General features: G+C 43.0%; 1 protein-coding gene across 2 annotated transcripts in view; it reads left to right on the top strand.

Annotated features, from left to right (window-relative positions):
* The window catches only part of LOC114665051 (regulator of G-protein signaling 9-like), a 200797-nt gene that overhangs the window by 167856 nt on the left and 18643 nt on the right, over nt 1-14298 (top strand). For both annotated transcript variants that reach the window (XM_028819421.2, XM_028819422.2), the window contains exons 16-17: nt 11390-11472; nt 12113-12236. In XM_028819421.2, coding sequence (XP_028675254.2) covers nt 11390-11472; nt 12113-12236 — 207 coding nt within the window. The remainder of the gene's footprint in view (nt 1-11389; nt 11473-12112; nt 12237-14298) is intronic.

A 14298-nucleotide genomic window follows, 5' to 3' on the forward strand; every position in this document is an offset into this window, starting at 1 on the left:
CTCTCCTTCTCTCCTCCAGTGAGTTTCACTTGCTGCCTCCCAGTTCTGACTCCTTGAGATATGGCGATGGGCTCCTTTTAAGCCAGACCCAGGAGTACTTCTGGTGGCATGTTGTGGCTTGTTGGAGGCACTTCTAGGTCATACGGAAACTGTAGAGGTCCTCTGCCGGCAGCGCCCACTATCATCACCCAAGGACCCCTACAAGGCTGTGCTTCTGAACTACAGTTCCCATGCATCCTTGTAGTATTCAAATAGACACTACTTGCGAGAAACACTACCAGCTATTAATTTGGGGATGACTCCCGGCCTCCAGCTCTCACCAGTCCAGTCTTCCTTCCGGTATCCCAGCTAGGACGGAAATTAAAAGGCGCTCTGAACGAGTAGTGCCCACAATCTGGCCATCCTTCCATTATGTCTTCCTGGCTGGGCAAGGAATCCTCCTTGATACTGGCTGAGATGTCCATCCATCCTTCTGGGCACTTACAATATATTCATATATTTTTAAGAAACCGAGTCCAATAGATTGTTGTGAGGATGGTGTTGCTGTGACAGGAACATCAACTGTAATGGAAGAACCAGTGCAAAACTCACTTATACACAAGTTCACGTTCACTTGACCAGAATTCTATTCAGACGGCGTCATGAGACGTGAGAAGAAACTAAATTGTCAAAGAAAAACAGTTCAGTGAGTGACCAGGCTGGAAACTAAACCAGAGTCCAATAAGAAAGTACAGACACAGCTACAAAAGACAATGAATAGTGAGGAGGTAGCTCAGTTGGTTTCAGGGCTACCCGTGTGCACAAAAGAAAGGAACTTTACACTGCCACAATAGGAAAAATAATCTCTAAATTCCTTTGAAAATTAAGAAACATCTCTGGATAGCAATCCCAGATTATCACAATGAAGTCAGAGATTTGCAAGCACAGCCATGTGTAATTATATAGGAGTTTCAGTGGAAGCTGGCATTAGTTCAAATAGTAAAGTCTTCAGCCACCAAGCTGGCATCCACCAGCCGACCATTTCAGTCAAGAGAAGATGGGGGACTGGATGGACGGAAACAGAGGATAGTAATATTTTATCGGTCAAAATTATAGTTCTTTCATTGTTTATGCTCCTGACCCCTCTGCCAGCATTATGGGGTTAATCTCCTCCATTAACAGTAGTCTATGTTGGAGGAAGCAAAAGTTCTATTAAACCTGGGAAGATAATGCCTTTCTAGTCTTGGTTCATCTACTACATTTCAAGGTAAAATACATCTCTGCCCATACATCAGTAGCCACACTATCTAGTGCCACCACTTTCAGCCTGTGTCCAAGCAGTGCCTATGCCATCTTTGGAGTTCTCCTCCAATTTCGATTATCTTGTAGGTGTAGTCTCTATAGACGACTAGAGGCTGATCTGATCAGACCTACAGTATTTCTGATATCTCTCGAGTTTAGGGCAGCGTTTATGATTGTTCATGGGAGGTCCTTAGTTTTTCATCAAGATACTGGTGGGTTTCTTGCATACTCCTCCTTCTCTCCTCATCTCTCTTCTTAGAATTTACACGTCTGTTATGAACCAATCTGAATTCCTGGAAACAGAGTTGTGCTGCTCTCTCCCACAAAGTGCAATGTGCAGCTGTGAACTGGAGAGTCGGTTAATTTGTTAACCGGGCTTTATCTCCGCTATCATAATAATGAGAACTTGAAAAAGTGTATCTCAAGTTATTTTTATTTATAAGAGCAAGGTCATTTTCCTGAGTGCATGTACCAGGCAGGTATATACATTGATGCATGAAGGCCATTCAGCAGTCGAGTACCAAAGAAGGAAGTTTTAAACACATCAAAAAGCTATACATGCCGCCACCTCAAAGTTAAAACACCCCAGAGGGAGTTTAATAATTTGTTAAAAAATATGTAAAAATTATGTGGATGTAGAAGCATATTATTCACAATTGTATTGATCTTTTATACCAGTGACCCAATCTGTATTGCTCCATTGCTTTCAATTATAAGACTTCATGTTTGCAAAGAGAGACATAACCGGGCAAATTCTGGGATTAGAAAGGCCATTATAGTCGATAGATTTCTTTATGCCACTAGTAATGATTAAAAGGAAGAATTTTTATGGACGACTTATTTGTGCTTGATGAAATACGAAACAGATTACATGTGTTTTGTAGACAAGAGAATGCGTAAGAGTATACTAGTAAACGAGACTAACCGTATAGCTTGTGTAACAGATAGAAGTGTAGTCCACCTCTTGAACCCTCAGGTACCACTCTGAACACCAGGTGAATGTATAAATATTATTTATTTTATAAATAAACCGTGCACAAAGCACTCTCCACACCACACTCATATAAACACTATTCTCTCTAAACAATACTCTCTCCTCCTTGCCCAGACACTTGCCACCCTTCCTCCCAGCTTAGCTCAGTGTCTGGGCTTTCCCACAGTCCTTTTATATGCCCTGACCCTGAAGTGGTTCCTGGCCAAACCCACAAGTCCTTATTCCCTCCGGGTCAGGGTAAACAGTCCTTTCTTCACCCCGGGAGCACGTCGTTCCTTCCTGTCACGTGACTGTGACGTACTCCCGGGTTATAGGGCACATAAGAGGCCACGAGCTCACCTACAGCGACTCCTGGTGGTCCCCAAGGTATCCAGCAGGGCTGTGTATACAAACTACATAGTCCATGAGGCCCTGCTGGAACTCGGGGCATGATCATGCTGTCCGGAGGGCTCCTCCTGACGGCCTGGGGGTGGCGACTGGAGTCTGAAGCCGGTCGTCCATCACACTTGAAAACCAGGAGTGGGAGAGGAGAAACAAAGAGATGGTTATAGGGCCTGTTCTAACCTGTCACAGTGACTCGATCGATTCACTCAGGACGCGTGTTCAAGTATAGACGTTTTCTTAACCCTCGTTCGGAAAATGTGCAAGAGTGAGCGGTGAGTGAACATCAAGCTTCTTGTGACTCTGAAGAAATCCGTGACAGAAACTTTTAAATTACTGACAGAGGTTTATGGTGAAGAGTGAAAGTCTTGCGCACGCATTTTTGAATGGCACAAGTCGGTGCTCAAAGGAACTCATTTTTTTGCAGTACAAGATGTGAAAGTAAAAATGACGGATATCCTCAACAGCCTTTCAGAAAATGATCTGCAGAATTGCTTTGAATATTGGCAGAACTGTATCTAGCTCTGTATCAACTCAGAAGGGAGCTACAGTATTTCGAAGGTGTAGTTAATTTTCTTAATTTGTTAAATAAAAAGAGTTACAGGCATGGGCTCCTTTTTTTGTGTCAGACCTCAAACATGTGTTTTGGAGATTTGGATAAAGCAGATGACTGCGTCACTTGACATGTGTTGTGAGAGGTGCTACAGAAATATCTTATGCGCTATTCAGTTTTTTGTTTAAAATGCATGGGACTGGAGGAACTGGTGGTAGGTGTTTTAGGAAGAAGCGGTTTAGCCTTTGCAGCGCAGGATTGCGCCGCCATTCACTACACACTTTTTAACGGGTTGTCTCCAGATGTACATTCTCATACACAGTCAGAAAACAAATGTAGGAAAGGTAAGTGCATGACGGACATGCTGCAACAAAGGGCCTAGTCGTTCCTGCAGCAGCCCCTGGCGGTGCCCACAGAACCCAACAGGGTTGCTCCAAACTCCAACTCCCATGGAGCCCTTTTGGAGTCCGAGGCACTGCTGCCACCCAGGTGAGGGAGGTAATGCCCTGAATATGCTCTCTCCCCTGGTTCTTCCATAATCTTTGCGTCCCGGCCAGACAACAGTCCTGGCTTTCTGCGACAGTCCACATACATTAAAAAAGGTAAAAACATTTAATTTGGATGGAGTGGGGGGGTGGTGGGTATTTACTACCGGTGTGTTTTTCTTAGGTGGTCCTGTTAGGAGTGCATTGCAGTAATCTAGTCTGCTAAATATAAAAGCATGTAAGCCATATTTCAGACATAAAGCTCAAATGCAAGTACACTATGTGGAGAGCAGCCCGGACACAGACAGGCAGACACAAATGGTTTCAAACCACACACACGTTTATTATACATACTATTTACAAGTGCGCACACAACCCGGTGCCCCTGCACCAAGCACCCATAAGTCCAGGCCTTCCAACAATGCCTCTCTCTCTCTCCGACCGCCTCCACTCCTCTCCTTCGAGCTTCGCTCCGTCCTCTTCCACCCGACTCCAGCTGCCAAATGGAGGGAGGCAGCCCCTTTAATGTTCACCCGGACGTGCTCCAGGTGCCTCCAGATGAGCTTCCTGCAGCACTTCCTGGTGTGGCGGAAGTGCCGCACGAGCACCCGGAAGCACTCCAGGTGTCCCTGGTAATCCGTCCGCCAGCACCTCCAGGTGTGGCGGAAGTGCTGATGTCTAGGGCTTTTCAGGCATCGGGGCACCCCCTGGCGGTGAGCATGGGCCCCTATAGGGTTGAGCTTCCTTGCTCTGTTCCTGTGGTTCCCATACCATCCAGGGCGGCTGTCCCCTCGTGGTCCGGAGGAGGCATAATCCCTCTTCCAGGGGTCCTGGCTGGGTACCACCCCCAGCTGTTCGCCACAACTGTTAATAGGCTTAACTGCTGGTGACTCTCCCAGGGTACATCACAAGTAATCTGAAGTATCTTGAGTATGGGGAAATGTTTTTTGGACTGAAATGGTAGGGGCCCAATATTCTACACCTTGAAGAAATGTGCACCTTCAGGGATATCAATGGGGCAGCTGGATTATTCCATAAATATTCTCGTCCTTCAACAGGATCAAACAGATAAAAGCAGACTCAGGATGGTTGTCACTCCTGCCCCCAAAGTTCACCCCTGCAGTACCTCTGCATACACTTCTCTGCAGGGCTTCCCCGACCGCTCGCCTCCTGCCAGCACCATTGGCTCCAACTCAGCTCTGCACACTCTTCTTGATTCATTCTTCAACTCCTATAAGTGCCTTTGCGGAGTGTTAATGAGGGATGGCTTAGCCGACTGGTCTGATGAACGTGCAGACCATCCCCCTTTTAAGTGCTCACCCACTCTCATGGAGCCTGAGCTGCACTATCCACACACATAGCTGCACGTATGGGAGGGGCCAAGGAGGTCGGGTGCAGTGTGAGTTGGGTGGTGGCCGAAGGCGGGGACCTTGGCGGTCCGATCCTCGGCTACAGAAACTGGCTCTTGGGACGTGGAATGTCACCTCTCTGAAGGGGAAGGAGCCTGAGCTAGTGCACGAGGTTGAGAGGTTCAGGCTAGATATAGTTGGACTCACCTCGACGCACAGCTTGGACTCTGGAACCAATCTCCTTAAGAGGGGCTGGACTCTCTACCACTCTGGAGTTGCCCCCGGTGAGAGGCGCCGAGCGGGTGTGGGTATACTTATTGCCCCCCGACTTGGAGCCTGTACATTGGGGTTTACCCCGGTGGATGAGAGGGTAGCCTCCCTTCGCCTTCGGGTGGGGGGACGGGTCCTAACTGTTGTTTGTGCATATGCACCGAACAGCAGTTCGGAGTACCCACCCTTTTTGGAGTCCCTGGAGGGGGTGCTAGAGGGCATACCTTCTGGGGACTCCCTCGTTCTGCTGGGAGACTTCAATGCTCACGTAGGCAATGACAGTGAGACCTGGAAGGGCGTGATTGGGAGGAATGGCCCCCCCGATCTGAACCCGAGTGGTGTTTTGTTATTGGACTTCTGTGCTCGTCACGGATTGTCCATAACGAACACCATGTTCAAGCATAGGGGTGTTCATATGTGCACTTGGCACCAGGACACCCTAGGCCTCAGTTCGATGATCGACTTTGTGGTCGTGTCGTCGGACTTGCGGCCACATGTCTTGGACACTCGAGTGAAGAGAGGGGCGGAGCTGTCAACTGATCACCACCTGGTGGTGAGTTGGCTTCGATGGTGGGGGAGGATACCGGTCAGGCGTGGTATGCCCAAACGTGTTGTGAGGGTCTGCTGGGAATGTCTGGCAGAGCCCCCTGTCAGAAGTAGCTTCAACTCCCACCTCCGGCAGAACTTCGACCACTTCCCGAGGGAGGTGGGGGACATTGAGTCCGAATGGGCCATGTTCCGTGCCTCTATTGTTGAGGCAGCTGACCGGAGCTGTGGCCGTAAGGTGGTCGGTGCCTGTCGTGGCGGCAATCCCCGAACCCATTGGTGGACACCGGCGGTGAAGGATGCCGTCAAGCTGAAGAAGGATTCCTACAGGACCCTTTTGTCCTGTGGGACCCTGGAGGCAGCTGATAGGTACCGGCAGGCCAAGCGGAATGCGGCTTTGGTGGTTGCTGAGGCAAAAACTTGGGCGTGGGAGGAGTTTGGGGAGGCCATGGAGAACGACTTTCGGACGGCTTCGAGGAGATTCTGGTCCACCATCCGGCGTCTCAGGAAGGGGAAGCAGTGCAGTGTCAACACTGTATATGGTGGGGATGGTGCGCTGCTGACCTCGACTCGGGACGTTGTGGGTCGGTGGGGGGAGTACTTTGAAGACCTCCTCAATCCGAATAACATGCCTTCCAATGAGGAAGCAGAGCCTGGGGACTCAGAGGTGGGCTCCCCCATCTCTGGGACTGAGGTCACCGAGGTGGTCAAAAAAGTCCTTGGTGGCAGGGCCCCGGGGGTGGATGAGATACGCCCGGAGTTCCTCAAGGCTCTGGATGTTGTAGGACTGTCTTGGTTGACACGCCTCTGCAACATCGCATGGACATCAGGGACAGTGCCTCTGGATTGGCAGACCGGGGTGGTGGTCCCCCTCTTTAAGAAGGGGGATCGGAGGGTGTGTTCCAACTACAGAGGGATCACACTCCTCAGCCTCCCTGGAAAAGTCTATTCAGGGGTCCTGGAGAGGAGGGTCCGTCAGATAGTCAAGCCTCGGATTCAGGAGGAACAGTGTGGTTTTCGTCCTGGTCGTGGAACAGTGGACCAGCTCTATATTTCCCATTGGGATTAATAAAGTATCTATCTATCTATCTATCTATCTATCTATCTATCTATCTATCTATCTATCTATCTATCTATCTATCTATCTATCTATCTATCTATCTATCTATCTATCTATCTATCTATCTATCTATCTATCTATCTATCTATCTATCTATCTATCTATCTATCTATCTATCTATCTATCTATCTATCAAAGAATTATATACAAACTGTAAATTAGACAGCATTTTCTTGTGTGACTAAGGCCATTCATGACTATTAACCACAAAAAAAATCCAGCCCTACTCCTTAAGCAATAAAATTTTTATAGAATAATGTGTTTGCCCTGACAATATGATTTTTTTGGTGATACTGATAAACTCATAGCAATTCATATTTTGTATTTAAAAGTTGAAAGCAGCTCATGACCCTGTCACTTAGGTGTTTTCAATGAAGAAGCTTACATGAAAGATTAAACTCACTTAGTGTGAAGCTTACCGCCAGGGCCTATTAATAAACCTGTCACTGCATGGTGTAATCTCTGATAAGAAGACTTCATGTCATTGCCAGTATTCAGCTTGACCCCTCAGTTTATTTTTTGCACTAAAAACCCGTCTCACACGAATATGTGCTGCTGAAACACATTGGCTTGCATGGCTCCATTATCAGCTGTCCTGTACTGATTAGCATGTTTGCGTAGAATGTTTCCAAATCAAAACTGACATTTTGGAAAGGACCTGGAATGATGCCGTGATTTTGAATGTGGAGAAACTCTTTAAGGTTTTTGATTTGGGATTTAAGTACAGGTTTTGTGTATGTCTTCTTAGTGAAAAGTTTTGCAGTCCTCAAATACTACTTCTGACACTTTCAGCCAGCAAATTATTGAGCAAAAGTGTGTCTGAAAAATGTGACTGAGACTCCGAAATAACAACAGCAATAGCAATACACCTGCAGAAGGCCTCACTGTGACTGTGATTGACAAGTCTGGAGATTCTCTTTGTTTTTAATTTTCTTTCTTTTTTGTCATTCTGGTCATTTTGCCTATCTATCTATCTATCTATCTATCTATCTATCTATCTATCTATCTATCTATCTATCTATCTATCTATCTATCTATCTATCTATCTATCTATCTATCTATCATACAGTGTCTTTTACATCTATCTATCTATCTATCTATCTATCTATCTATCTATCTATCTATCTATCTATCTATCTATCTATCTATCTATCTATCTATCTATCTATCTATCTATCTATCTATCTATCTATCTATCTATCTATCTATCTAATGAGCTTCTGTAAAAAGCCAAACTTCCACCTGAGGACAAGTAAAGTTTTCTCTATGTAATCTCATTCAAAAATGATCAGAAACACAGATAAATGTAGCAAAGTGCAATATAAATAAAATTTATTATTATTATTATTATTATTATTATAAAATGCTGACTTCAGAACATTACTATGGTGCCATGGATCTCTGTCATGAATGTTGCATTTCTATTAAGATTGCAGATAAGAAGACAGTTAACACTGGGAAACTGATACACTAACTAGAATATTTGATGAAACTGATGAAAATTGAGTACTCAAAGGGTAAAAACGCATTATTTCAGCTGCTATTTTGTTGCCATTTTAGGCAATCATAACTCATTTCCTACTAAATAATCATTGGGTATGTCAGTTTAGAGCTATAAGCTACAATCCTTATAAGAAATGAGGAGGTCAAGGCTGCATTACACCCACTGGCTATACGGGTTGCACCCTCATGGTTTCGGCTCCTAGAGGACACCAGAACATGATTACAAATCTTCTAGCTTATATTTTTATTATTATTTTAAAATGTAATATTAAAAGATACAAGTGTCTCCAACAGGAGATATGTTTGATTGAGATATGTATTTTCTATACAATTCTATATTTTATGAACTCTGTTTCTCTTAATTATATATCTTTCTTATGTAAGTGTGCATTGTTTATCTTTTTTATTTTATTGACTTTATTAAAATCGAATAACATTCCATACAAATAACTCAAGTTTTACAAAAAAAGGTTTGAAACAAATCAACCCCGACACCTGAGAAAGAGAGCTAAGCCAGCAGAGTAAAACTTAAAGCTAGTAAAAATAAGTAAATGGATAAATTAATAAATGAATAAAGATAAATGCAGCAAAAGAGGAGAGATAACCTGCTTCCTCGATTTAAATGTGTACTCTAAAATGTTACTGATTAGATCCTGCCAAGTTTTATAAAAGTTCTGCACAGATCCTCTAAGTGCGAATTTAATTTTTTCCAATTTCCAATAATATATAACATCAGTTACCCACTGACTTAGAATAGGTGGGCTAGGATTCTTCCAGTTGAGTAAGATAAGTCTGCGTGCCAATAGTGTAGTAAAGGCAGTTGCAGTTTGTTTGTCCTTCTCCACTTTAAGCCCCTCTGGAAGTCCACCAAACACAGCTGTTAGTGGATTAGGAGGGATTGGGACACCAAGGCCGTCTGAAAGTCATTTAAAGATTTTGGTCCAGAATGATGTTAATTTGGTGCAGGCCCAGAATATGTGACCCAGTGAGGCTGGAGCTCGATTGCAGCGTTCGCAGGTTGGATCTTACCCTGGAAACATTTTGGACAATTTTAAATGATAAACATTGTTTACCTTTTGCATATTATTTATTCATTACTAGCTAAATTTAATTTGTTTTTCTTTGCATGTAACTGCTTTTTTGAAATGTGGTAAAGCACTTTGAGCTTCATCCTTTGTATGAAAATGTGCTATACAAATAATAGTTACAGTTTCAGTTACAGTGCCTTCCATTATGTTTGGGACAAAGACACATTTTCTTCTTGATTTACCCCTCTGCTCCATAGTTTAAAATTACAAATCAAACAATTCAGACGTGATTAAGTGCTCATTGCAGGCATTCATTTGGGGGAATTTGCATACATTTTGCTCACACCATGTAGAAATGGCAATTCTTCAAATACACTTTTTATACTGCGTTAGTGCAGGCCTAAGATACCTCGGCTTACTCCTACCATTTGATATCTGTAGTTTGCTTTGTTCAACATGCGGGCCAAAGCTGTGCCAATGTAAGTTAAAGAAGCCAAAAATAAAACTACAGGAGACATCAGTAAAACCTTAGGATGACATAAATCGACTGTCTAGAATATCATTAAGAAGAAAGAAATATTAAGTGCCCCACACATTATGGAGGGCACGGTATTATCTAGTAAAGCTCCCTTATGGCTCTGTGCGGGACAACCCCCAATTCTAAGTAGATCTTGGAAGGACTTCAAGGCTCTGGCATCACACCCATCTAACACATTCTGAATGTAGCCAGTTGTCTGCTTACACAGTTATTCTTGTACCTTTAGTTTGTAGGTAGCATTGACTAAAAGCGTCTGCTACAGAAGTATATGAAAATGTAAATAGCTCATCGCATCACTCCTGATCTCAGTGCCCCCTCTGCCACCCACAGCCTACACAAGATCCATAAGCATGGCTCAAGCTGACTGGACCTTTAAGAGGAGTAGCAGTCTGTGCCAGGAAAGGTTAGACCTCACATTATGGATGGCACTGTATTTAAATGATAGAAGACTGTCAAACAGTGAACCTTAGTCAATTCAAACATTAGCAATGTTAACAAACTCCTCACAAAGTCGAACCAAAAGTATGAAAGTTGGTCACATATGCACAAGCCTAAGACACACAAGCAAACAAGAGCAGAGACATTGTTGAAAAGGACACCAAAGCTAATGAGATTATCATGAGATAATCAAAAAGCAAGTCTGCCCTCATTGACGACGTATCAGAGACAAGAACCAAATTACATGGATCACTCTAAGTGGGCTCCTATTGGCAGCTTTGCGCTGATTGCCCACTTTGCTGTGTTCTGCATTCTTTAAAAACACAATTGTCAGTTACAATCTGTTCAGATGCAGGCCACATTGCCCAGCAAATGCCAAGTCTGTGGCATCAACATGGCAACTGTCATTGAGAAACATAGAAAACGGTCAAATTTGGATAAAACAGAAGTTAACATTTATAATGTTGTGAAACAAGATAAAAAAGAATTACAGAGACATCAATCATGTTTCTTCTAACAATGACTTATGTCAATTGTAGTGTGCATTAAAATGACAGGGCGGCATGGTGGTAAGGAGACCTGGGTTTGCTTCCCGGGTCCTCCCTGCGTGGAGTTTGCATGTTCTCCCCGTGTCTGCGTGGGTTTCCTCCGGGTGCTCCGGTTTCCTCCCACAGTCCAAAGACATGCAGGTTAGGTGCATTGGCGATCCTAAATTGTCCCTTGTGTGTCTGTGTATGTGGGCTGGCACCCTGCCTGGGTTTGTTCCTGCCTTGCACCCTGTGTTGGCTGGGATTGGCTCCAGCAGACCCCCGTGATCCTGTGTTAGGATATAGCGGGTTGGATACTGGATGGATTAAAATGACAATTTAGCCTACTGATGTTCTTTCTTCTTCTTCATTGCAGGATTCCTATGGACGTTATATGAAGTCACCGATCTTCAAAGAAACTATGAACAAGGCTATTGTCCCAGAAGTAACAAAAGTAAAGTAAGTTGGCATGAAATCCCAACCTTGCCTGTTCAGTATCACTCTATGTCATTGGGTGGGCTGCCTCCATATTAGAGATTATTAATTTATTCATAGACAGTTGGTGGAGACCTAGTCGTAACCTCAAAGCTATAAGTTTAGTTTCTACCTCCATGTTTGTAGGTGATTTTTTCCCTGTGATTTTTTATTAAATATATTTCATGTGGGCATATTGAATTAAGCTTTTCCACTTTCACAAAAGGTACAAGGTGTTGAAAACCTGCGGTCACGGGTAAAAAATGTGTGAAGAACAGCTGTGAGGTTGATTTTCTTCAGGGATGCTGCTCACCAGAGTTTTAGTTTTCCTCACTTCTGTTGTCATGGACGGATATCGTTAGGATTCCTCCTGTGTTTTTAAACAAGTCTGTGTCTATATGGCTATTCTTTACATAACTTGTATTTTGTAAAGTTCCTAATTGCATTTACCTGTGAACTTGTTACAGTGCTTTGAGTCTCCACTCAGTGAAGAGCACTATATAAACTGAATTGAACTGTGTCTACCAGTTCACACAAAATAAAAGGAAACCATTTACTGTGTGGTTATAAAGTGATTCCCTCAGATGCCTGCTAATCTTCTCGTCCTTTTTGTTGTTGTGAACAGTGAAAGCAAGTTCACCTTCAGCAAGCGCTATTGGAAGTCCAGTCCCAGCCCAGTCATCTTGAGGCAGCAGGAAGAAGAGGCCAAAGCCAAGGCAGCAACCAATGCACCCATGGACATCACACAGGTCATGAGCAAGCTTGACCGCCGCAACCAGCTCAAGCAAGAGCCTGAGAAGAAAGCTTAGGGGGAGAGAGAGAAGGGTTGGGAATTAACCTTTCAGCAGGGTCAATGCAGTTGTTCAGGGGTTCCAGTCGATAGCTGGCAATATCGAGTGTGAGATGGCTTTACCCATCTACCTCTGGAGTCACTTTGGAAAAAGCAGTGCTCCTTAGTTTTAGAGAGCTGCACATATCCAGGAGTATAAAATGAGATCAGAGTTAGAGCCTAGGATAAGCGTTACTCTTAAATGTAATTGTGGAAATGGCCTGCTACCCTCCGACATGCTGAGGACATACTCAGTCGATGTCCCCTCTCTAGTACTCCCTTAACTGCCACACTGACTCCCATGTCATCTTATCTACTGGGCATGAGGATCAAAAGTTGAAATCTAAGTAGAGGGTTCACTAGGAGTCAGAACACACTCTGGTGGTCATTCTTTTATTCTATAAGTAAATAAGACCCATTCAAGACAACAGAGTTCTTTTGCTATGGGTGTTTTCTGGTTTTATATTTACTGTGCATATAATACTGATATGCAGCACATCAATAGTGCTGATTTGTGCTGAAAATATTTCTTTACTCTTTCACAAGGGTAGAAGGCACTGGACCCTCTCAAGGAGAGCAACAGATACAAATACACAGTGTCTTTAGACAGGCTGCCAGGCTCCATATAGATTCTTTTTCCATTTGATTATTTGTGGTTTGTGTTTATTTCTATAAGATCTCATAAAGTTTGCAACTACAGTATACATACAACAGATATTTCACAATTCCCCTCTCTCTGATATCCTGCTTAAACAGAACAATTTAAGAACTGAAATCCCAAGCCATCTGCTGAAGAATGTGAATTTCCCATTGGGATTAATAAAGTATCTATCTATCTATCTATCTATCTATCTATCTATCTATCTATCTATCTATCTATCTATCTATCTATCTATCTATCTATCTATCTATCTATCTATCTATCTATCTATCTATCTATCTATCTATCTATCTATCTATCTATCTATCTATCTATCTATCTATCTATCAATATTCATCAGAACTCTTGACCAGACGGGCGTAAAATCTCCATTAATAGGCTACTAATCCTCAAACCTGTAGCATCCCCAGGGTCAGCAAATGTGTTTTTGGAAGAAAAATATTTCCAAGCCTCAAGTCAAGCGAGTGACTGATATGGAAATTGTGTTTGACTGCACAATCACCTGCACTTTTCTGATTTTACACAAATGCCACACGTCAGACAAGTTCTAGTGAAGGCATAAAATATTCTAATATTCTCACTGCAGTGTAGTTCAGTTCAGAGTCAGGGGTGATGTTGGGGGTCCATTGAAAGCTCTTTTTAAAATTAATATTTGAGTGACTAATGGCTGCTGGGTATCCACGATGCAGCTAAAATAGAAATTGGCTGTTCACTCAGAAAAAGAAACATCTGGCAAATTATTAAGAACACCTGTACACTTGTTTATACATTCAATGATCAGCAGCACAATGCAGATACAGGCCAAGAGCTTCAGAAAAATGTGATCTCAGTCACTCCCCTTTTATTAAATACTAGCTGATTACCCAGTGGCTTCGCTCACTGAGGGCAAGGGAAAAAAATAAAATGTAGTATTTATAAAATAAGTTTGTTAATTGACAATTTTATTTTTCAACAAATAAAGAGCATTTACAATAACATAGAAATCAATATAAGCAACATTATTAACATCATTATCATATGACAATATGAAGTAATATATAAGAAGCACATTGCATATAAATATAAATTATTAAACAGTAAAACTTTAACATTTAAGAGATAAAGTTACATTAAGTACTACTGCAGTGCTTTCGGGTATACTACATTTTTTGTTTGCCCATTACGTGCATAAATGTATAAATTTTTTGGTGTACCTACCCGAGAACACGCGACATATAACTGACCGTGGGAGAAGCATGGATTTTAAACACACGTTGAGTTCATCTGCTGGTGTCCCTCGTGGAATAACTGGTAATGTTTGACGAAAATCTCCTGCAAGTAA

Source organism: Erpetoichthys calabaricus, chromosome 14, assembly GCF_900747795.2.
Source record: "Erpetoichthys calabaricus chromosome 14, fErpCal1.3, whole genome shotgun sequence".
In the NCBI taxonomy this organism is placed as follows: domain Eukaryota; kingdom Metazoa; phylum Chordata; class Cladistia; order Polypteriformes; family Polypteridae; genus Erpetoichthys; species Erpetoichthys calabaricus.